At 37.6% G+C, this 24811-nt stretch overlaps 1 protein-coding gene across 1 annotated transcript in view; it reads left to right on the top strand.

Moving 5' to 3' along the window:
- Nucleotides 1-24811, top strand: part of PPP1R13B (protein phosphatase 1 regulatory subunit 13B) — a 60673-nt gene that overhangs the window by 6587 nt on the left and 29275 nt on the right. The window contains exons 2-4 of the mRNA XM_075712574.1: nucleotides 8345-8492; nucleotides 16529-16648; nucleotides 18141-18208. Coding sequence (XP_075568689.1) covers nucleotides 8345-8492; nucleotides 16529-16648; nucleotides 18141-18208 — 336 coding nt within the window. The remainder of the gene's footprint in view (nucleotides 1-8344; nucleotides 8493-16528; nucleotides 16649-18140; nucleotides 18209-24811) is intronic.

Raw genomic sequence — 24811 nt, 5'->3', positions numbered from 1 at the left:
AGCGACATGGATCGAGTGCAGCCTCAGCAAGTTTGCCAACAACACGAAGTTGTGTGGTGCAGTTGATATCCTGGAGGGAGGGATGCTATCCAGAGGAACCTTGACAGGCTTGAGAGGTCGGCCCCTGTAAACCTCATGAAGTTCAACAAGGCCAAGTGCAAGGTCCTGCACATGGGTCAGGGCAATCCTCAGCACAAATACAGGCTGGGTGGAGAATGGATTGAGAGCAGCCCTGAGGAGAAGGACTTGGGCGTGTTGGTTGATGAGAAGCTTAACATGACCCGACAAGGTGCACTTACAGCCCAGAAAGCCAACCGTATCCTGGGCTGCATCAAAAGAAGCGTGACCAGCAGGTCAGGGGAGGTAATTCTACCCTCTACTCCATGCTGGTGAGACCCCAGCTGGAGTAGTGTGTTCAGCACTGGGGCCCCCAGCAGAAGAAGGACATGGACCTGTTGGAGCAAGTCCAGAGGAGGACCACAAAGATGATCAGAGGGCTAGAGCACCTCTCCTATGAAGACAGGCTGAGAGAGTTGGGGTTGTTCAGCCTGGAGAAGAGAAGGCTCCGGGGAGACCTTATAGCAGCCTTCCAGTACCTGAAGGGGGCCTACAAGAAAGCTGTCGAGGGGCTTTTTACAAGGGCATGTAGTGATAGGACAAGGGGTAATGGCTTTAAACTGAAAGAGGGTAGGTTTAGATTAGATATAAGGAAGAAATTCTTCACTCTGAGGGTGAGGCACTGGAACAGGTTGCCCAGGGAAGTTGTGGATGCTCCATCCCTGGAAGTGTTCAAGGCCAGGTTGGATGGAGCTTTGATCAACCTGGTCTAGTGGAAGGTGTCCCTGCCCATGGCAGGGGGCTTGGAACTAGGTGATCTTTCAGGTCCCTTCCAACCCAAACTATTCTATGATTCACCTAATTAAGCCTATAATCTTAAAAAGGGACAATGTTCATACTGCAAATAAAATTCTGCTTTAGTGTTTGAAATATGCAGCTAGCATTTCTACAGCTGTAGCTGATGCAAGATTTATGTAATGGAATGAACTCCAAGCAAGCAAACTTGCATGAGATAACTGGTAATTTGTAACTTTCTTTTCTGCACATTCTATGTGCAAGCTTGTGCGTGTTAGTATGTCTCGTCACCAAAGGGATGATCTTTTACCTCTTCACATTTTGCTTGCATCTCATTCTGTAATTTTTCTAGTAACTGGAAACCTCAGTCTTAATCAAGGTTCATATTTGATTGATGGGGCTTTGACATTTCAGTAAGGTATAGTTTTGGACATTTTGGTTAAAACTATATTGTAGTAGCACCTTAAATGTAGCAAGCTCCTGGGACTCCCAAGTCAGCAAAATCAAGGATGACGGTTATCAAAACTGTCTGGGAGATGTTGACGTTTCTACTGTGCAAGAAAGATTTACTTTGAAGAAGTCTTTGCTGATTGTTCTTGTCTTGGAGTTGTAGGCACTACTAAGTGCTCTGAAATGGCAAAGCACAAGATACGGATTTTTTGGAATTCTTTATTAGGGGAAAATGCATGGTGAGAAGATAATGCCTTTCAATTCCTGTGAAACAGAAGGAATTAAGTTGGCACTTCTATCAGAAGTGTATTTTGTACTTCAAATCATTGTGTGTCACCCTTTTAATAATAAACATTTCATACGTTTGAAATGTCTGATCACTTTTCTGCTGGAAGAGGAGTTTTCTTGGTTTTGTTGTTTCTTACCTTTACACAATGAAATTTCTAGGTTGGTTTTTAAAAAAAAAGCAAAGGGAAAAATCTAGTAAGACTAAACAGCAGTGTGTGAATTTAGCCATATTAAATATCCAATATATTCTTAACTCACAGTCATATGCTTGATAATTTTTAAATTGGCAGAAGTTATTAACACAAAAATATCTATTATGAACTATACCTGTAGCCATTCCTATATCCAGATTTGGATAATGAGAGCAATGGATAGCACAAAGGGAAAATTCAATGCTTTTCATTTCCTTGGGAGGTGGGGTGGTTTTTTTTTTTTCCCCTTAACCTTTTGTTCACTGCTTGAATGATCTTACCTCTAATCTTTCATAGATGTGACTTTTCTAAATTACTTTGTTGTGGACATAAATAGGTTATACGCACGAAAAGTAATGGTCATCTGATCCAATTTTGCCAGGAAACCTGGTTTTGAGGAAACATGGGGTTTAGTTAAAAAACAGTTATATGCAATGTAAATTGCCAGCTGAGTAATTTCCCATCTTCATCCCCAGAACTCGCTGTTTCTCTTTTTCTAGTTGAATATATGACTATTACTATAAGAAAATAATCTTGGACTTGTTTTAAATTCTAATGTTTCAGCATGTCCTGAAATAGTACTTGTCTGATTGCTTTCTGATAGCCTAATTCAATTTTCTGCAAGTAGGGTATCAGGAGATATATACTTGTATGGACTGTGTTAGCCTGAAACACCAGTATTTATTGTATCAGCTGTCTGAGTTAGTAAATTGACTTGGGCATAAGGCAGTGGAGGTGTGGGTGTACAATTTATTTCTTCTCAAGCACCAGTGTTTCAGGTCTTGGTAGCATAATAGTTGAGTAAGATGTATTTCTTGTCTCCACAAAAATTGTTGTTAAGGAGGATCTAATTAAATGTATACCTTTTCTTTTTCATTTGGGATATTAGCTGAAGATCAAAAAAGTTGTATTTTTTTCAGTAAGATTGTAGAAAAATGGTGAGGAAAAGACTTCATTCAGCAGTTGGAGTTTTAGCTTTCCAGGCTATTTCTTAACTAAGAAACAACATGCTACATCAGCTGCCATCTTCTGGTTTTGTGGTGGTGGTCTAGTTTTATTCCAGTAGTAAGAAAGTGCATTGTACTAGGGGAGTGCAACTGAAGTTGCAAAACTAAAGTACGGAAATCAAGGTGGTTTCTAGGTCAGCCTGAACAAGCTCATATGGAACAGAGGACCTCAGACTCATTAGAAAGATTATTTGTTTCTATAGTAGCATGTAAGGCATTTCATTGTGGCCTTGTGGGATCTCTGCTGTGGTAGACAAGTTATGAATGCTGCTGCACAGCTCTTGGAATCTTGGTTTGGAATAAAGTAAGAGATGAATTGGACAGTTAGAGAAGCCGAAGTAGACAAAACAATACTTGTCAGCCTGATTGGCAGCATGTTTCAGTATATTGACTTTGTCTAATATGTTTTGTAGCCAGAACAGCAAAGGAGGGCCTTCAAGGAAAATAATAAGGTCGCTTTGCAGGCGCACATAAGGCGTGATGAACAATACAGAAGAAAGCATAAAAACACCTGTTTAGCACATGGAGAGTAGAAACTGGTGTAAAGGACCGATTCAGCATCAATTTCTTGATACGGAGTGAAAAATGATAGGGAAGAAGATTCCACATCACAGTGGGGAATTGAAGGCCAATAAATTGTGCTTATCAGGACTGATACAGAAAGGCAACATGGTCAAAACCATAGGCATGAAGAATGATTTTTGCTGAGATGGGCATCATGAGCAAAAAAGGCACACCAGTGAAAAGCTGGGAAACTGATAGGCAAGTTTACAAACTCTGAGAGCATTAGCTAAACCAGAAAAAAAAAAATCTAGGGGGGAAAAAAAATCTGTCTTACATATTGTAAAGGAAAACTAGAGATAGATCTAAGACACAAGACTGAGAAAATGACTGGTGTCAAAGATGCCTGTATTACAGCTCATAGTAATAGGTACCTGTGTGTTACGATGAGTTTGAAATCTAGGAAGTCACTGGAGAAAAGTGGCTAAGGACTGTGTTACAACCATATGGAACTTGTATTGACAGGCATTCACAAGAGATGACTGTAGATTGTCAATTAGCAAGAGATCAGGTCTAGAAGGATAAAACTCTGTCATCTCTATGGATGATGCCTATTGAAATTTTTGTAGGTGATGGTATCCAGCTGTAGAAAGAGATGAGTTAATAAGCGAGGATAAAGATCTTGTAGATTTATCCCTCTTTTTCTACCTGTTTGAGAAACTGCAGGGATGATTAAGTGCGTCCTTTAAATAACACAGGAAGTATGGTTGGAAGAGGAGAAAACGAGGAGACAACATACTAAGAGAAACCCATACAACTATTTGACAAGGGTCTGTTGGGCAGAGAAGATTTGGGTAGAGTACTGATTCTGAAGCTCTCCTAGGAGGAGGTAATCTGTAAGCTGAGAAATGAGTGAGATGACAGAATAGTTGAAGGCAGATTGTGATGTTTGCTATAGCTTATCTGGTGTGGAAAAGACCTGAACCGTGAAGGGATATACTAGAGTTTGGGAGGAGGTTAAAAAGAAGAGTAAAAAGAGATAAGAATTCACGAAAGTTGGAATAAAGCCCTTGGTTTGGTAGCTGGAGCAGTAGAGGAGAGTAACAGATAGGTAACATCCGTGTGTGGGTTGAGGAGGAGGGAAGTGTAAGATTTGGAGCTTGGTATTCATAGTGGAAAAAATACATGATTTAGAAGCCCTGAGGTGACTTGCTCATGAGTGTTGAATTGATCCTGTTGTGTGACATTGTGCCCAAGTATTAAAAGTTTTGAATGATTGCATTGGGAGACTATCAAAGAAATGCTACAATAGTTATGATCTCCTTTTACAAGATGGGTTTTTACAGTTGTTCCTATTTAGGAATACATTTAAAATGAGAAATCAAAGGATTTATCAGTTCTCCTGTGTTCTAATCTTTGGCTAAGAATGTTTTTTCATAAAGCTAACTTACTTCAGTGGGTGTGCTCTATTTCATGTGTATGCCTTACTTGTATTCTTCAGCAGCAGATTTCCAGGTGCCATCAATGCTACTTTGTATTTTATCACTATAAAATACCTCCGATTCTTATTCCATCCTCACCACAAATAGGGACAGCTATGACACTGACTTGAAAATCTAATTAATATTGCAATATATTAATAACGTTCAATATTTTCAGTCCTCCTGTGTATGTTTCAGGACATATGTTTCACAGCACAGTGAAACAGTTCCTTTGGTGTTACTCAGACAACTTGTTAAAAATAAATCCTTACTTAACCAAGTTTGCTTGAGGAGTAGTATGACAATAGTTGGCTCCAGCACCTCGCCTCCTCTTTAGTGAGATGCCTTTCCCTAGGCTGTCTAGCAGATGATACTGTGAGTGACACCCAGCTTTGGAGAAGACAGTACTGGTGCAGTCAGAGCTGAGAGAAGAAAGTGGTGTGTTTGAGGTTTAGCATATTTTGGCCTGGTCTTGCAAAGGGGACTGTGAGCTTGTATAGTGATTGAGGTCTGAATTTATGAAGAATTGACTGAGATGTGTGGGATAACTCACACCTCCAAGGCTTTTCTTTCTTTTTCAGCCTGTCTGCAGATGCAGACAATCTTGAATACATGAAAAAAGTTTTCTGGGCCAGTCTTCACAGCAATAAAAAAATCAAACCATGGAAGCCATGTAAACCCACATGATGTTAAGCCATTTTATTTATCCTTTCATGACAAGAGAACAGGTCTTCCAGACAAATGATAAACAGGCAGTATACATCATATCATAAAGGGCCTCTTGGCATTCTCATGAAGTTTGGGAAACTTGAGTTTTATTTTGAAATTACTATCAAGTGTTAGGGGGAAACTGTATTTAGAATATTGGCATTAAGAATTTTCTGTCAAACAAGTATTGTTTAATTTAACTTACTTAGTTTACTTACTTATTATATATTCCTTAAATTTAACTGCAGAGGGAAAAAAAAAAGGGGGGGGTGAAGTGTTTTCTTATCACCCCTGTGGCTAGGAGAAGAACTAGTGGGTTTAAGCAGTGGCAAGGAAATCTTTGACTAGACTTTAGGAAACTTCTCCTTCCAACAGGAATCCTGGATTTCTGGGGTGGATGGTTCAGGGAAGTGGTGGAATTCCATCATGAAAGGCTTTTCCAAACAGGTTAAACAAGCATCTCTGCAGCATAATGTAGGTATAGTTGATCTTGCCTGAGGCCAAGAGACTGCATTAGATGACCTCTTAAGGTTTCTTCTAAGCCTATTGTTTTATGTTCATATATTACTCTTTCTTCTTAAATACGAGGTCAAATTCCACTACAAGATTCCACATCAGATATTTATTCTGTAAAGATTCCATAGCTACTGAATATTGAGACTATGTCTGAATCTTCTACAAGGGGAAAAATAAGATTGTGGGCTGTTTACAGTAGGTGGTTACACGCACTTTCATTAGTATCTGTGGCTGCATTCTATAGCTTCCTCCTAGCTTGTGCTGTAGCTTTTATATAGCTTCCTTTAATGCTGCTGTTGAAGAAACTCGGGTGAATTCTAGTATACTCACAGCCCTGGATGACTGCTTCTTGTGTTGAAGTGTAGTTACTTGAAAACTTCAGGATACAGCATATGAACTTGGCAGGCTGAGGGAGAGTAGAAACATGGGCTAAAATAGCCATGGAGGACTGATGAGGAGACTGAGAGCTTGAAGCCTGGACTTTCTTGGAATTTGTCCTGTGCCTGCTTCTAAAGTAGATAGACTGCTCTCACTCAGTATCTAGCTGTTCTTAATGCAAATCTACAGTTTGGTACATGTATATGTCCCACAGATAAAAGTGTTGTGAAAGTTTTTAAGAATTGTCTATGCAAATTGAAGCACAACTCTGTTTAAGTGGAGAATGCTCATTTAACCAAGAGGTTTTAAATAATTAGGTTTAATCTTTGTGGTTCAATATGTGATGCCACATTTTATTTACTGGAAAGATCTGAAAGAACTTTCTTTGCAAGCAAAATTACTAATTTTGTCACATTCTTTAGGGCCATCTATTATTATGGTATCTTTGTCTTTTAAACATCACGTCATCTCTTTTCCATCCCCATGAGTTTACAGAACAGTATTGTGACTACAGAAGAGAAATTAAGGTGCAGAGAGAGAGAATGGTTAAAAGTATCTGCTTAATTTCAAGCAGGAGCTTAAGGTCAGGTGTCTTTCAGAGGATTTAGTGGGTAACATAGGAATACTTGTCTTTGAATGCAACCTTTATTGGTCCTCAACCAGTCTCACTCAGGAAAATGAATCACTTCAGCATCATTGTATTAGGGCTTTGTTTCTTGGTAGAATGTGTTGTTTTTGGTTTTTTTTTTTTTTTAATCTTCTCACAAGCCCCTCAGCTGTTAACTATATGCTTCCAGCTTTTGCAGTAAATTATATGAGGGCCTACAGAACAAATCCATTGAGAATACTGCATAAGGCAGAGGCCCTTGATAGGGGGAATGTAGCAAATGAACATATTATTAATGATCATAATACATACGCACCAAGGGGGTGAGGTGGGTTATGTTAATGTGCACAGTGTTCAAGTGTTTAGCTTTGCCACAAGTTACACCTGCTAACATGAAGAGGAATGGGAGTATCTCTGGATATACATAGTTGTGCATACATTTATTTAAGGTGGAGCAAGGAATTTGAACAGAAGTTTACATCGACCCAGATTAGTACTAGCTCTTAGTGCTAGGCTTTTTCCTTTATAGATTTCATCCCACTTTTTCTTCTGTTTTCCTTCATGTCAAGTCTTCTTGAATGTTGTTAAGGGGGGGAGGGGAAGAAAAGATGTTTTCTGTTTTGTGGCTACTTTCCAACTGGAATAGCTGGGAGCAGTTACTAGGGGAAAAGTAGTCTTTTGATGTTGTAACTTTGAATGAATAGAGCATGCTCAGTGCTGCTGTGGGAAGGTTGCATGTACAGCCTGATCAACACAGCAAGCTCGGGGGGTGGGGCTGAAGCAGTACAGAAAGAACCGACTTTCCAGAGGTTTTTAGGTTTAGCAAGTGTACTAAGCAAATGCAATCCCTTGAAAAATGTGACTTTTTTCCCCTTTTTTTTTTTTTTTTTTTTAACTCTGAGCCTTACCATTTAACCAAAGGCTTACAATTCAACCAAATAGAACTGTATCTTCAGACAAATTGCAAAAATTACATCCATCATGCAACGGGTTGCCCACCTGTGAAGCTTCAGGTTACTTTGCCAAAGGATGTATTTATTTGCAACATTTAAATGCTATGATTTCAAGCATCTAACATAGCCAAAACTTGTGCCTTCCCGCCCAGCCTTATTTTCAGACAGAACTAAGCAATTTCAACCGAAGCTGTTTTAAAAAAAAATTGTCAACTCAATGCACTGTCAAAAAAAATCAACACAAAGGACTAAAGCTTTGGCAAAGTTACAAGAAACTGAAAACTACTTCGATGGATCATGGTAACCAACCATGAGCATACATTTCCATTTACAGGGGGATTATAAATGTTATCCATAATCTCATTCTTGTCATTTTTTTTAATATTCTGCTGTTTTTCTTTTTTTCTTTCAGATGATATTAACTGTGTTTCTGAGCAACAATGAACAGATTTTGACAGAAGTTCCAATTACACCAGAAACAACCTGTCGCGATGTAGTAGAGTTCTGCAAAGAGCCTGGAGAAGGAAGCTGCCATCTGGCTGAAGTATGGCGTGGAAATGGTAAGTAAAATGTTCAGTGGAAATTGATTTAAATATATGTACCAATTATAAAAAAGGTAAGACTGACTTTGCAATATTAATTATTTCAAAATTTTCTTTGTTTTTTTTCCTAGCAAACTTTGATGCAAAGCATGGTAATTCAATATCTGTAGACATTAATGCAATTCTTGACTTACTCTTCTCCTGTTTTCTTCCTCAGCATGGAGTATTTGATAAAATGCATGTGTAAGATATGTTAGTGTTCTGTATTTCTGTCTTTCAAATTACATAAACAATGTATTCAGTATCCCCATCTTCAAAGAAAACAAAAATTGGGGGGTATTTTCACTTCTAGAAGCCATTTGTTTCAAATAGGCATACAGCGTATATAGGATGGAGGGTATTGAAAGGACAATATGGAATCTTGGTGATCTTGTCTTACAGTAAGTGGGTGCAGATCACCACCTGCATTCTTTCCAATCCAATTTCCTCACTATTAGGTATGTGAACACAACCTGAATTTTACAAATGGGTATAGATTTTTTTTTTTTCCTTCTGTATCATGAATAGCAGATGTTCTGCAGACAGAATTGTGCCAGAATTGGACACAGTATCTCCAGCTTCTTCATGAACATTTCCCCTCAAAGATTTGACAAGGGAGGTCCCTTGGGGCAGGCAGTAGTGTCTGTATCCTATTTGTGTTGCAATTGTTATTTCACAGAATAATAAAGTGGGCAGTTCTTTTCAGGAGTGTGTCAAAACAGCCCTATTATGGATTCTGCTTCTAGATGGATTCTTCCAATTGTGTGTAGTGCAAGCCTCCAGGTTATAGTGTATCAATGTATGGATGTGAGCAGAATTGGTGGATAAGTGAGGATAACAGTTAGACAGGTTCTTATCCCTCAGTTACTAAGGTCACCCCTGTTTAAGCTGTTTATGTCATCTGTTTTGTATGAAGACTGATGAGGTCTTAACTTGATATTGAATGCTTAAATTTTGCATGGAGGAGTTTTATTTTGGTCAGAGGCTTTTTGTCAAACAGACAAAACAAGGATTATTCAGATAGAATCATAGAATCGTTTAGGTTGGAAAAGACCTCCAAGATCATCCAGTCCAACCATTAACCTACACTACCAAATCCACACTAAACCAATCAAGGGTAGACTAGACTAAACCATGTCCCGAAGTGCCACATCTACCCATTTTTTGAACACTTCCAGGGATGGTGACTCCACCACCTCTCTGGGCAGCCTGTTGCAATGCTTGACCACCCTTTCCGTAAAGAAATTTTTCCTAATTTCCAACCTAAACCTCCCCTGGCGCAGCTTGAGCCCATTTCCTCTCGCCCTATCACTAACTACATGGGAGAAGAGACCAACACCCACCTCACTACACCCTCCTTTCAGGTAGTTGTAGAGAGCGATAAGGTCTCCCCTCAGCCTCCTCTTCTCTAAGCTAAACAACCCCAGTTCCCTCAGCTGCTCCTCATAAGGCCTGTGCTCCAGACCCTTCACTAGCCTTGTTGCCCTTCTCTGAACACGCTCCAGCACCTCAATGTCTTTCTTGTATTGAGGGGCCCAAAACTGGACACAGTATTCCAGGTGTGGCCTCACCAGCGTCGAGTACAGGGGCACAATCACCTCCCTGCTCCTGCTGGCCACACTATTCCTGATACAGGCCAGGATGTTGTTGGCCTTCTTGGCCACCTGGGCACACTGCTGGCTCATGTTCAGCCGGCTGTCTACCAACAGCCCCAGATCCTTTTCGGCCAGGCAGCTTTCCAGTCACTCCTCCCCAAGCCTGTAGCGTTGCATGGGGTTGTTGTGCCCGAAGTGCAGGACCTGGCACGTGGCCTTGTTAAACCTCATACAGCTGGCCTCAGCCCATCGATCCAGCCTGTCCAGGTCCCTCTTCAGGGCCATCCTACCCTGCAGCAGATCGACACTCCCACCCAGTTTGGTGTCGTCTGCAAACTTACTGAGGGTGCACTCAATCCCCTCATCCAGATCATCGATAAAGAGATTAAACAAGGCTGGCCCCAAAACAGAGCCCTGGGGAACACCACTCGTGACCGGCTGCCAACTGGACTTAACTCCATTCACCACTACTCTCTGGGCTCGGCCACCCAAAATACTAGATACCTTTGGAGCTTTTAAGTATTAGCAATCTAGAATATTTTCCTCCTGGGGAAACTATTCCTCTCCTTTTCTAAACTGTTCTAAGACTTTGTAAAGGGAAAAGGTGCCTCAAGAAGTCATTTCCTAACTGGATGGGAACTCACAGTGTTTAGGCAAGAGTGAGCAGGGGAGAGGTTAAGCATGTCTGCAGTTCTAGGAATACAAATTCAGTTCATACTTAGAAAACTGTCTTTAAGGATAAAACTTACAGGAGGGTTAAAACTTTTTCAGATTGGAAGTTTAGATTACGGAGAGTCTGTGATGCCAAACGCATTGCATAAATTTCTAAAACGGATCTGCAGACTGTTTAACAGCACTCAAATATCCCTAATATTTTCCAGTCGCTTGTCTGTGAAAGTGTAACATATATGGTATTATTTGTTCTTCTGCTTTCACAATACTTTGAGGGTGTACCACTTAAAAAATGCAGAGAATGTTGTCAGCTAGCTTCAAAGGGTGACTGGAAACTGCAGCCAGTGATCCACATCATCTTTCTGGGACACTTATGCCTTGCAACCCTGGCAAGTGCAAGCACACATTTTCTATAGTAACTTCTAAGATTGAGAAAATATTTTATCTGTGGATGTAACACATTATTTCTCAAAGTGTTAGATATCTAAAGCTAAAAGTTTCTATAAAGTGGGCAATAAAACTTATCCAGGAAGTTGTGATGGAGAGACTAAGACTAAATTTGGGTATCTACCCTGTGAATTACGCGTCTCTGGTCAATGGAGATCGAGATATTACCATGAGTAGAACACGGAGAGCACTGATTTCAGCTAATTGTTATCTATGCAACTTTGAGCATCAGAGCTCACCCAGTTTTCTGAAGTAGACATCTACATACAGACACCTAAATTTAGGAGCAGAATCCTGCCCAAGGCTTCGATCTGTTGAATGGGTCTGTCAAACTTTTCAAAATGTGCTTGTGGCTCCAGGTTTCTTTTAAAACTCGCATGAAGGTGCTTTCACAAATCTAGCTTCACTTGCTAAATACCCAAGGTGATAACTGTATAGATCTATTCCATTGAAAGTGGGGAACAGAAAAGACCAGAGAGAATGAAAGAAAAAAAGGAAACACTCACATATGTTTGTTTCTGGATCTCTCACAGGCCTGTACTGTCAGCAAAAAAGATGTTCTGCACACTGGTTTTAAGTCTCTCTGACAGGAATTTCAGCACAAGCATTTTGTTTGTTGTTCTTAAATGTAGAATACTGTTACAAAATCGTGTTGTTGGTGGCCTCAACTTCTTGCCCCAAAGTCTGTGGTACATAAATTTCTCAGTGAAACAACTTGATTTTTCTTAAATGGGGCATAAATATGATATTTTCAGCTGCTCCTGAGAGCTAAATTAAACTCTTTCGCCTGAAGTTTTTAAAAATAATTTTGCCTGGAGCAGAGATCTGATGTAGAAAATAAGAGTCTAAACAGTCAAATGCAACAATTACAACAACAAACAACTTAAACTATGGCTCTGAGCAGGAAGTGTGAAGCAATTTGCAATGAAACTGCAGCATGTTGTGCCAATGGAAGAGTATTTTTTCTCTTCTATTACACTGTCTCTGACCCCTCAGCCCTTATCCTCAACAGAGGTCTACAAATATTCTTTCAGAAGACATTTTGGAAAGTAACATTAAAAACAAAAGTGAATACAAAAAATCATGGGTTGAATAAACACATTAAGTTTTGTCACACACCGTAAGTGGTCTGTTTTCTTGGTAGTCTCTCCATGTTGCACAGCTGACAAATCACAGCTTTCTCCATAAGAGACAGTGGTCATACCTGTCCTCTTGTGAATGTGCTTAACTCCTCCGTTCTGCAGGTGGCCACAGCCTCTTTTAGGTAGCCCAACTGAAGAATACATGTCTACTCAAATTCAAAGCAAAGGGGCTTGTTGACTTTAGTTTTATTATCAGATACAAAAACCAGTTTTGTGCCCCAAACTTGTCCATTTCCTAAACCATATCGATCTAACTGTCTCTTCTAATAATCTTCATCTTCTGAATGTGTATGTACAAATAAATGAGAAATACTTAATTTTATTTTTAGAGGGTGACAGAGATAGACCATTTGTCTTCCAGAAAGATGTTACTAAAATCCATGCAAGTTTGGCTCCAAATATTATGTATGATTTCTAGAGTTCAGAGAAGGATTACAATAGCTTAGCTGTTGGAAAACATATTTGTTTGTTTATTATGTCAGCTTTTCTCTGTTTGCTTTTGTGTGGCAAAGAAATGGTTGAGGAGCTTCCCAAGAGTTGTAAAATAGTTTAGGTATTGTTTGTATTAGAATTAAGAAACTGATTCTTCTCACAGCTGCATGGCATAAGCATTTGGTTTATTTGCATTTGATTTTTGTATTTCATTCTCTGTTCCCCCTCCTTTTCAGTTTCTTGAGATGAGTAATAGCTGAAAAAGTCAATAGCATTCATGCCTGATGTATTGGTACATTTTGTAGCACCTTGTGCTTTGTCAGTTTGAAGCTTCCTCTTTTTGCACAGATTTCTCATGCTGTAACAGGAGAAAAAAAACCCACAGAATATTCTTCCTCATTCCCCAGCTATTGCAAATAGCAGTTGGTAAGGAGGTCAAAACATAGGTGTGACGCCAGGAACTTGTAGTATGTTTGGACAGAGAATGGATTTCAACCTTTAAATCCACCCAGTACTCAATTATTCACTTCATTTACATCTGGAATGCCCTTCAGCAATTGGTATTAATTGGTCTTCCTGAATTTAGTTGTACCATAGAGGCAAGTGACTGTGAAAGAAATAGTTGTTTACTACCAGTGTACTTCTGCAAACCTGAGGAGGGGAAAGACTCATTCCTGATCTTGCAGTGAACTCCCACACTATGGAGATAATCCATTACTTTTGTATTCTGGTTTCATGTATAGCAGGTATAAATGTGTTTGTAATAAACAGCAGGATACTTGTAATCAGGATAAAAACAGATTCTGAAGTCTGAAACTTATTTTGTTTTAAAGTAGTGGATATATAGTTCCGACAGAAAGATTTTTGCAATTCTTATCTAAAACATTGATGTGGTATCTGTGTTTTGGTCTTTCAGGGTATTTCAGTCATTTCAGAATACTTAAAACTAGCCCATCCTCAAAACTTCTACCTGAAAGGAGGCAAGCTCAGTTCTCAAAAGTCTTTCAGAATTTTCATCCAACTTAAAATCTAAGGCAGTTTTTGCAAATAATTATGGATATATGCATATATCATGGTTTTTCACTTAGTTATTCATGAAAACAAACATTCTCCAGATAGTTTTTTAATGTGTTGTTAAAGTATAGGGATCCAGCCTGCTTATTATTACTCTACACCCATTCTCCTATTTCACCTTTTCTTCATTCTCTTCTGTTTAAACTTTAAAAAAATAAAATTAAAGTTTGAAATAGCATTGTGAAAACAATTACTGACAAATATGTCTGAAGCTGTAAAAACTGAGAAAAGTTTAACTGCAGGGTTTTTATTTTGATTCTTAAAGAACAGTTATTTCCAGAAAATATCTCTTTGTGCTATCCCAACTTACAGCAAATATAAGATCCTACTTTCTTCCTGCAATTTTTCTGGATTTAAACTGAAGGAAGGAATGGGGACTTCAATTCTCATCATGTCTTCTGTCAAGCATTCATGTCTGTTTCTTCTTTCTCTTTCTTTTCTGAATCTGTTTCATGTAGCTAAGTTGCATAGAATGATTAGTGCTTCTTCATTTTACTGTTCTCCATTTCAGTGATGATGATGTTGCTGTTACTGTTTTAACCTGTTTTCTGTCCAATTTAGGGCAACATATCTGGAATTGTTTTTGTGGAAGAATTCAAAAGTAGCAGAAAATGTCTTTCCCATTTCTCTCCATGTTCTTGTCTGAAAAATATTAGCCTTGATTCTTCAAGGTACATTATATAAATGAATTTTGAATAGCTCCTAGGATCAGGGCATTACTTTTAATGGGAGACCAGCCTAACCAGGAGCAATGCTGCAGCCACTCCTCACCATTCCAGAATTAGCCCAACCCTGTTCAGACATCCAGTTTCTTGGTACCTTCTTATCAAGCTTCAGTTCTTGCTAGGTTTACCTAGCAATTTTTCTATTTGGGAAAAATTCCTAAAGATTATTATCTTCTGTGTCCTAAAGTCTCTGAACTAAACCAATTAAATATTTTTATACTCTGTGATCTTTAGAAGACTCATGCTGCAATTTTAGTGGATATGCTTCAAAGCACTTGAAATCTTACTTTACTTTAGGAGCTGAAAAACCTGAAAATCATGTCTTTAAAGTTCATTTTCAAGAACTGAGTTGTAATAAGCCAGTGACCTTATTTTTGTGTGCATAAACACTATTGACAGTGTTTCTTGGAGTCCGCTTGAGTGAGGAACAAGAAAAAGGAAAGAAAAGCATCTATTTTTTTTAAATCCAGGTGTTGTGATTTTTTTCGTGGGAGGTGGGTTTAGGAAGATAGGTAACCAGTCAGCTGATGAATGTAATTACTGTGTGGTTTAAATGACCCTTCCCTGTTAAAAGCACCTAGATCTAACTGTGGCTAAACTGTGTTAATCACTATACATACCTATTTGATGTGACAGATTGTGACAAGAAGCTTTATTCTATTAAATGCATTATGAATCAAGTGATGAAAATGTATTGTTCTTTAAATAATACAATTAAGTATCCCAAGAGTATCAAGACGTATACATTTTTGTAGTTCATAATGCATATAAATTTAGGTAAATTTCATTATAAAAAGGTATATTTGTGATGTGGTTTTCCCAAGCTTTCCCCAAGATATCTGTTATATCTTTGAATCATTTTGTCTTCTCCTGTCAAATGGTTAACTATGAAATGGATAACAAATTGTTAGTGGTGCTCTACCTGGTAGAAGATACTGTGGTTTGGCTTTTGGGGGCAGAGAGCATTTTGCTTTTAACAATGAAGAATGCAAGCTCCACCTTTTGGTTTCCATCCAAGCCTGATTTTCTGTAGTAATGTTGGTTTGACATGGTGCTGCATGTAGGAAAGCTAATTAAATGTCTTCTAGTTTAATTTTAGTCTGATTAGAATATATCTTCTAATGCTCTGCTTAGTATTAGATCTTAAAAGATCTTAAAAGGGAGGTTTTCATACCTTAATGATAACATTTAAAAATAAATGCAAGTGTAATTATGGAAACAGTGAAAGCTTTGCTTTTGAAATGTATTTTCATTTTGAAATACTAAATGTATAGTGTGCAGCCTCTTAGTAATAATATATTTGATCAATTTGGAAGAAGTATCTACACTATGAGAATGTTTTACATTTCTTTGGGGGAAAACAAAGAGAATGACTGCTGCATAGAACTTAGCCTTTATTTGTTTAAAAGTTTGCCAGTAATTCCACATGTACTGGAAGTTAAGGTCTGGCATAGTGTATTGGAGTGGGAGCACCTGCTCAAGTTCTTAGGAGATGAAATGTCAATATAATGATAAGGCTTTTAGTCTGAGTGGAAACCCAGAGGTTCAAAGTGAATGAATCATTTTAATAATAGAACAAAATATCTGTCTCGTGGTGATGGGGAGCAAAGGTGCAAAGATCAGCATTATGACAAAGGTTGTGATGAAGAATTCCTAAGTTAGGGTTTCTAAACACTGATACTTTTTGTATGGTTTTACAAACTGGTTCTGTACTGCTCTCAAGCAGTGACCTATGCTGGAGTAACAGGCTAGCTTTTAATACAGTGCAACTATTGTCTGTTGGTGCCTGTTTCTTTGACCTTGCCTAAAATACATCGGATAGATTGAATTGCTACTAGAAAAGACATTCTGATTCTTAATGAGAGTTCTATAAAACTTTGCTTAATTTAAAATAGTTGTGATAAGTTTTTTTGGTCTTGTGTTTTTAGAGCGTCCCATACCCTTTGATCACATGATGTATGACCACCTACAGAAATGGGGTCCCCGCAGGGAAGAGGTGAAATTTTTTCTTCGTCATGAGGAGTCACCAGCCGAAAGTAATGAACAGAGTAAGTACACTTATCCTGTAGTATTGTTACATAAACATATTTAAAACGTTTCTGAAGTGAGATTGATTATCAGTTCTTTCAGTGAACTTCAGTAGATACGTGTAATACATCTTCCTTATACCAAAGCCATTTTGAACCTTCCTCGGTGGCACATTTATTCATGTTCTCAAATTCACTTTGCTAAAATAATTTCCACTAATCTGTTAAGTAATTTTTGCGTAGTAAGATCAGTTTCTATTCTGCTTAATACTGATCCAAAAATGTTGGTGGGTATTAGAGGCTTAATGCATATTTTTCTTGTTGAGAGAAAGTCCCTACATTTTGAGAGGGTGGGATTGTTCTTTTTGACCTGCTCTCTTTCAGTTGCCCCAGAGAAAAGAGTCATTAAACTACTTTGCCTCCTTTAGAAACTAAAAATCTATTTTGCAGACATCATTGGCAGAGGTCTCAGTGGCTTTAATTCCTCACTACTTCATGTAGATATGTTTAATAGTGGTGATAATTTGCACATTGAAAAATCACAGTCTGTCTGGTTCTACAGGAAAAGTGTTTATATAAAACAGTGCTGTATTAAGTGGGGTTTTCTTAAAAGACTGGAATAAGAAAAATAGAAGGATTTCAGTTTTCTGATCTAACTAGTATAGAGTGTACTTAATTTATGAGAAGACTTTTGAGGCTGTGCATTATATACTTAATGGCTGTCAGACTGTCTGAAGGATAGGAAAGGTATCTCGAAGTGAGATGTATATTTGCATGGTCAGACTATCCTTACTCATTCAACTAATCTGACTACTTCTGACAACCAAATTTCAAGTCTTGGCTGAGACCTTACTGCTTTGAGCTGGGATTTCTTTTCGTGTTTCTAAGTGGTTGCTGGTTGCTTTGAATGCCAGAAGTAGCAGGACCAATAATGTATGAGGGATTTTTGTATTAATTAGGTACTTTGTAAAATACTCAGTCATCCTTTGGGCAATACAAATTTAAAGTATGTTAAGAAATTTAAGATACACCTGAAGCCACAGAGTTTCATGTACAAGGAAAATGTCACTTCTGAACCATGCATGCACGGCTTTTTAATTAATCGTTGACCTATGGATCAATTAGTAGATTAAAGTTGTTTATAAGGCATTGGAAAAGCTTCTTCTACTATATTCATTTATAATGTATGCAACTGAAACTACTGCTTCTTGTGGACACAGAAATATGAAACTTCAATAGTCACACTCAGTACATTCCCTTTCATGACATCATTGCCTAAACACAAGTCAGAAAAGTAGAGCTGCATGTCTGTACTTTTAATAGAGGAAGTCTGTGAAGTAGATGTTTTATTTCTGCTGACTCCACTGCTTCCAAAGAATAACCTTGTAAGAAAGAGTTGGAACTAGCAGAATAGAAATTCACAGGTAAAATTCCTGGAAAGAACAGATTAAAGAATGAAGACAATTTGTGCTGAAAACTGAACTTTGCACTCAGAGTGATACTTTACTTTTAGGTGGACGTCAAGCCCAAAATCAAAGAAATGGCATAAATATACCTGTGGAGAAACGTACAGAGAACGGGGTATGTAATAAATGCTAAAGGTTTTGGATCAATTCCATTCAAACATTTGATGTTTTTAAAATTCTTGTTTTTCAAGATCTATTATGGTGGGAACTGGTGGAAAATATCTAGATCTTGTTCTGTTTTGATTTTTTTGTTTGTTTGTTTTTGTTATAAAGTGAATGGGAGAATATGGCTTTTTTCATGAACTACTCTAAATTTTATGTCTAGAACAAAATTCAATTCTGTGATGTGAGAAGCCCCAGGAGTCTTATTAATTACTGCATTTTCTAATCTGTCTTCCTCTGTCTTATTCATCCTATGTGAAAAAAAACCCAGCTACATTATCATATTAGTATTGCCTGCCCAGACATCTTTTCTTGTTTGATTTATCTCACTGGTATTGATTCATGACGTAGCCTCATATGTTAAAACATGAGAATGTATCTATGGATTAGGATGTTTTCAGATGCTGGTAGAAGAGGTTGCATACCCCTCAGAGACACCTCTTTATACTGTTTTTAATGTACTTGGTTCATTTCTATGTTGTGGGGTTTTTTAATTTATTTATTTACTAAAATATTACTAGGTTTCTATTTAAAATACATCTTACATAGCACAGACAACCTGTTTGGTGGCATTCAGTGAATCCTGGCTTGAACATTCTCAAGTAGAATGTAGTACATTCTCTTTGAAAATTACCATGGCTTAAAACCCTTCTACTCCTGAGCTATAGTTGACTATTTTTAAACATTTTAAAATTTCAATAAAAAGATTAGAGCTCATCAATTCATAGTTGTATTGTCTCTATGAAGCACTGTCAATTTCTGAATATGCATAGGGTTCTTTCTCAGGGTAAAATAATGCTTAAAAAGTTTAAAAGCAAACTAATCAAGTTTTTCCAAGCTGAGATGTGTTAAAATAAAAAAAGAACTAAAATGTTAAAAATAATTGTGCAGACTAAACAATTCTGTGCTTGTGTATTGCCTGGTAATTGTCATCTCAAATTCACACACACACACGCACACACACTCTCACACATTCACTCTCTTCAATATGCACCAACACAGTTTCTCAGTTTGCAGCTCTTCGCAGCTCATTTTGTGTATGGCATGTGGGCCTAGTGGAAGGAATTTTTTCCCCTATTCAAAACAGTTAATCATGTATTGATTTCTGCATTCCTTTTCTGTAGAGAACACTAGCTGATATCCTCTGCTGTACAGATCTGTTTATCCTGCTTCCATTGTCATATTGACAATGTAGTGAGATCATAGTGCTGTAATGTGCTAGGGGAACATAACTCTTCCATGACCTCCCCTGATCTATTCCTCCATGTAAGTTGTAGCACATATACTTCACTTGAGACATAATGTCTGGAAATTAGGACGGACATGTACAGTATGCCTTACAATCTCACTTCTTGGCAGCACTAAAGTTTATGATAGCATGGCTTTGTATTTAGTTCAATTTGCTATTAATCTTTATGGGTAAAGCTCAGACCTGGTAACTTGAATAACACTGCTACCTTTGTGCCATTCAGTATATATTTTTTAAAAACCCTAGAAGTTTGGCCACAAAATTAAAATTTATTAGGGAACTGATTACTTTAAAATGGACTTTTACCAGGTTTAGGAAATTATTAAAACACAAGAAAGACTAAAACCAGAAGGGGTTATATTTATGTAAATTATGGTGGGGTTTATGCCAGAAATGGTACAAATTAGGTTTTGAAAGTGTATAAAACTAAGATTTTCAATTGTGCCAAGTTTTAAATCAGAGGGGGAGGAGGAAAAAGAGGTGGCTTCAGGATCAAGGATTTAATCAGCTTACCCTTACGTAATGCATTAGGCTTATTCATTGTTACTGGCATGCTGAATGTTAGACAAGCCCTAAAATCAATATAAACCAGTGGAACATTGAAGACAGCTCAGATCTTACCAAATATTCTGCATTCAGGTATATTTTTATTATGTGTACTGCTTTAATGATGAAATAATTGATTTTTACTTAATATCTGGGTAGAGCTGAAAGTGTGACATGCATAGAAAACTTTAAGATTAATGTTTGCTTTAATGTTTGAATCAATAGTCTTGGAAAAAATAATAGGCAATCTGTCTGGAATTCAATTTGGATAATTCTATTAATTGGCATTTTGTCATATGCAGTAGGATTTTTTTGTTCTTTGAAACTGTAAGTGCTTGATCAGCAATTATTTAAATAACGGTTAGCTTAAAATCACATTATATAAATGCTTAAATTTCATTAGATTATCTTCCAAATAAAGATTTAATGTCAAAAATAGACTAGGCTAGGTCTCTTCTAACAGTGAAACATACATTGTTGTAAAAAGAATACTTACCTTTAAGTGCTCACCTGAGAGCTTTGCATTCTGCATAACAAAGTCTAAAGCAAAAACATGTTGTAAATTGACAAGTTCTCTTATTCCTGAGGTAACCTTTTGGGGTTTGCTTTTGTTTACAACTTTTCTTCTTGGAAGTGGAATTAGGCTGTAATCAGGACCTGATCCCTTTCCACCACTACACAAAGATACAGATATGTGGAGATCAGACTTCCATAACTAAACATTTCCCTTTGCCAGGGAGATTGGACAGTGTCTCCAGAGGGATTCTCTTGTTTGAGAATAGCTGCCTCTTCCTCCTCTTCCTTTCTTTTGCATGTGTAACTGAGCCAGTTTGATTTGAACACAAGTTGTAACAAGGGAAACTCTAATTAAATATTAAATACTCAATGAGATTAACAAACATTGGAACAGATTGCCCGGAGTCTGTGGAATTTCTATCTAGCTGAATGAAGTCCTGAGCGATCTGAACTGCTCCAAGCAGAGGTTATTGAACTGGTTGACTTCCACAGGCTCCTTTCTACCCAACTTATTCTTCGATTCTGTGATCAGTGGCCATGAAACAGTGGCCATACAACGCTGGGTCCTGTTTGCTTCCAGATGTTCTAGCATGATCCAAGCTTCATTCCATAGAAGCAGCAGCGGTGTGAGAAGAGGGAGACCGAGCAAATACAGTTGTAACCACTGGGGGTCAGTGGTAGACAGGAGAGGGACTGGGAGCCACCCGTCGTGGTGCTGCTACCAGCCATCAACAGGAAAAGTGTTCGGAGATGTACTTAAAGCAAGTCCCAGAAAGAGGACTGACGGGATGATGACAATTGTCCGGATGAAGAGCTAGTCAGATAATCGAGAAAATTCTTGGAGATGAGAAAACAAGAAAGCAGATGCAGCTCGGGAGAAAAAAAGGATGGGGTACGGGAACATGACGGAAGTGCATTGGACTGAATAGATTAGTGTAATGAAAACAGTCTGTATATGACGCCAAATCTCCTTTGCTGTAGTTGCTTCGTTTAAATTATTTTCCTACTTGGTAATTTACTTGGGGAGAATATAATGTCAGTTTTGGTCTCCTGGACCATTCTCTCTTTAACTTATTTTTGCTTTTTCTAATATTGCTCCCCTGGTTTAGAGAGACTGATATCAATAAGTTTGGGGGGTTTTTTTCTTGATAGATATTGACTGAAGCCTTTTCCGAGAAATAAAAAGTGAAACCTGATTTTACCTCTTGCTACGAAATTTAGCTTTAGTGTAAAAGAAACTCGTGTAGAGGAGGAAAACTTCACCATCATCCCAAACTGGAGAATCACACTGTAAATTTTCTTAGTCTTGAAGCTGTGACCAGTAGATACTAGTTGAGAAGATTTTGTGCTGATTAGATAACAGAACTGAGCTTCACTACTACTGTTAAAAGTGGCTCAAATCAGTCTTTTAGCAAAACCTTTATAGTAAGTAGTCCAAGTGGTTTAGCTTCAGGAGACTCTTATACTTTCATGCTGGGGGAATTGCTCAGGGAAATTCCATTAACAGGTAGCTTAAAACTTCTACATATAAGTACACGCGAAGCAGTTTTTAATAGTACTGATTTAACTTAGGAGAGCGTGTGGTTGCTGACGGAGAGCAGATAGCCATCTGATGCAGTCAGCCTTTGTATCCCATTCCATTGTGGCAGTAGTAAAGCTACACTGCTTTTGAGTTCCTGTGGTATGGCTTGTCAAATTTTAGGCTTAGAGTTTAGATAGATTTACATGTGCTAAATCTACTCAAATCCTTGAGTTAGAATCGTATGTTGTTCATTAGTTTTAACCATTTGATCCATGCAAGTCTGACTGGATAAAAAGGCATTAAACATCTAATACACATTTTGTCATATATTTGTTATGATATGACAATTAAATTTTTTAAAAGTGTTCTAAAAAGCATCCGATAAAGACTTTTCAAAGATGGCTGAATGGTTTTACAAGTATACTTGCACAGGCAAAATACTTGCAGGTTTCCTTAGCCTGTCAGGCAAAGATATGACAAAATCTATTTGTGAGGAAAAAGGCAAACAAGTTAAATTTTTAACAGAAGTAGTAACCTCAAGAGAAGAGAAGTACATTATATGTACTTGTTTGAATTTGAAAAGTTGAAGGATAAAGAGCTTAGTCGGGAATAGAAGTTGTTCTTCAAACCTGTGCTGCAAATTCAATTTAATATAAGCTTGTAAGTGTTAAGTACTTTCTGTTTGTAACATTTAACGACGTACTTGGAACAGGCTGCCATTCACATAAGACAGGTTTTAATCAAATTTGTTTAAAATTAACAAATAACTATGTCAGTCTTGCAAATCTAGATTCTTTCAGGGGTCTCGTAGCAAAGTCTGAACAAATAATTCCATTAAAAGAGTCTAAAAACAAATCTAGGCAAAAGGAACTCTAACAGTTTGCAGAGAAAAAAATTTTTTCTGAAGTAATTTTCTTGCAGGCTTCCTGGAACATTTTGGCCATGTAAAAAAACCTGGTAATTAAATCAGATCCAAGTTTTCCTAATTTTCTGCTGCGACTTTGTCTGTTGCTTTTGTTAAGGAGACAAAAAGGACTGTATCTGCCACTTTTACAGTCAAGGGTGTTCCCTTGTCTAAGATACATACAGACCTAAAATTATTTTTACCTATCAGAGATGGGAGCATTGCTGCTCCTACAGCAACCTTCTGCATCGTCAGACTTCTAGTTCAAGGCCTGGGTCAGCTTAATAGAATTTGGATTCTCCTCAGACTGATACAGTTCTTGATCAAGTCTGTCTGAAGCGTTTTCCAGACAGCTGGCAGTATCTTCCTCTTCAAAAAAGAGAAAAACTAATCCAACTATAGGGAAAAAAAGAATTAAATTATGAATTTTTAAAAAATAATAATAAATTACAGTCTAAAGCTAGTTTTAATGCTTACAAATAGCTTTTGAATTCTTGCTGGACTAGAAATCCCAGTCTCTTAACACCTCAGTAAAGGATAGTTTTGTAGGGTAACATCTCTACAAGACTAATAACTATGTGAATCTCATAGAAAGAACTGCTATGAAACTGTAGGGAATTTAAATCGTCCTGACTTCATGCCTCATTCTGAGGCCTCTTGCAAACTTTTCAGGCAGAATCACATCATTCTGGGATTTGGAATGTCATGAACAGTGTTTTGACATGTCCTGTGCCATCTCAAATGTATTTCAATACATAATGGACAAAGTTACTAGATACTTCTATTTTATGAGAAAAATTTGATAAGTTTAATCACACTTATTCTGTGATCATTTTCCTGTTACAATTTTAATTATGATAGCATTAGTTTATGACTAATATTAGCTCTTAATATCTGACTTCATTTGTTTTGAGGAGTCTAAAGATAGTTTGACTAATCGGGAACAGGAAACACTCTTGGAACCCACTTGGAACATTGTGAAAGGACTGTTTTCTTCCATGTCTTCTCCATGTATTTACATACTTTTTAATCTCTGTCACTAGATCCCAAATTATCTATCTAGATGGCTATGCATATGAGAGATACAGTATACAGACTTGTAGTATACAGACACTTACACATACTCACTTGTAGTATATGGACTTTATAGTGTGTCAAAGATAGTTCTGCTCAACAAGTTGCAGGGAACAAAGTTGTGGTTTTCTAGTCCATAACAGCCAACAGGTGGCTTCCCATTTTGCAGAAGAGGGAAGACCTACACGGCACCATTTACTCGATCTACACCTTTAGTTCCCACTTTTACAGGTCTGACTTTGCTTTTCCTCAGGCATGGCTTTGCAGTTTTACAGCAGTACTTAGTTGCAGATGTCCAGGGAAGGGGGAGGATGAGAGTCCTGTCCATTTGTTTGTTTAACCTCTAACTATGGTACTTCTTTTCATATATTTGCATGGTGAACATGGAGCAATACAATTCACTCTTTTCCCTAGATTTCTAACTAAATGAATTATGTGGAGAATTGCCTCCAGTTGTCACTGCACATAGAGATCCTGAGTTGCTTGGCCCTTCTACTTAAAGGTAGAATAGTTCAGAATAAACGAGTGCTTCAGCTGATGCATAACATTATACACATTAGCTCATAAAGTAAACATTACTTAAATAGTTAATTTGTTATTTTTTGTGAAGTATTGCTGTGCTTTCACAGTCCTTACACTGGCACTGTAAACTTCAATGCCTTTTGTCACAGTTATATCCTTTTGCGGCCACATTAGTATTGTTTTTAGTTAAGCCAAATATTTTAATATTAAGTTATTGTAAGGA

Source organism: Pelecanus crispus, chromosome 6, assembly GCF_030463565.1.
Source record: "Pelecanus crispus isolate bPelCri1 chromosome 6, bPelCri1.pri, whole genome shotgun sequence".
NCBI lineage: Eukaryota > Metazoa > Chordata > Aves > Pelecaniformes > Pelecanidae > Pelecanus > Pelecanus crispus.
Note: the sequence above shows the minus strand (reverse complement) of the source record. Positions and strands in the feature narration are given on the sequence as shown.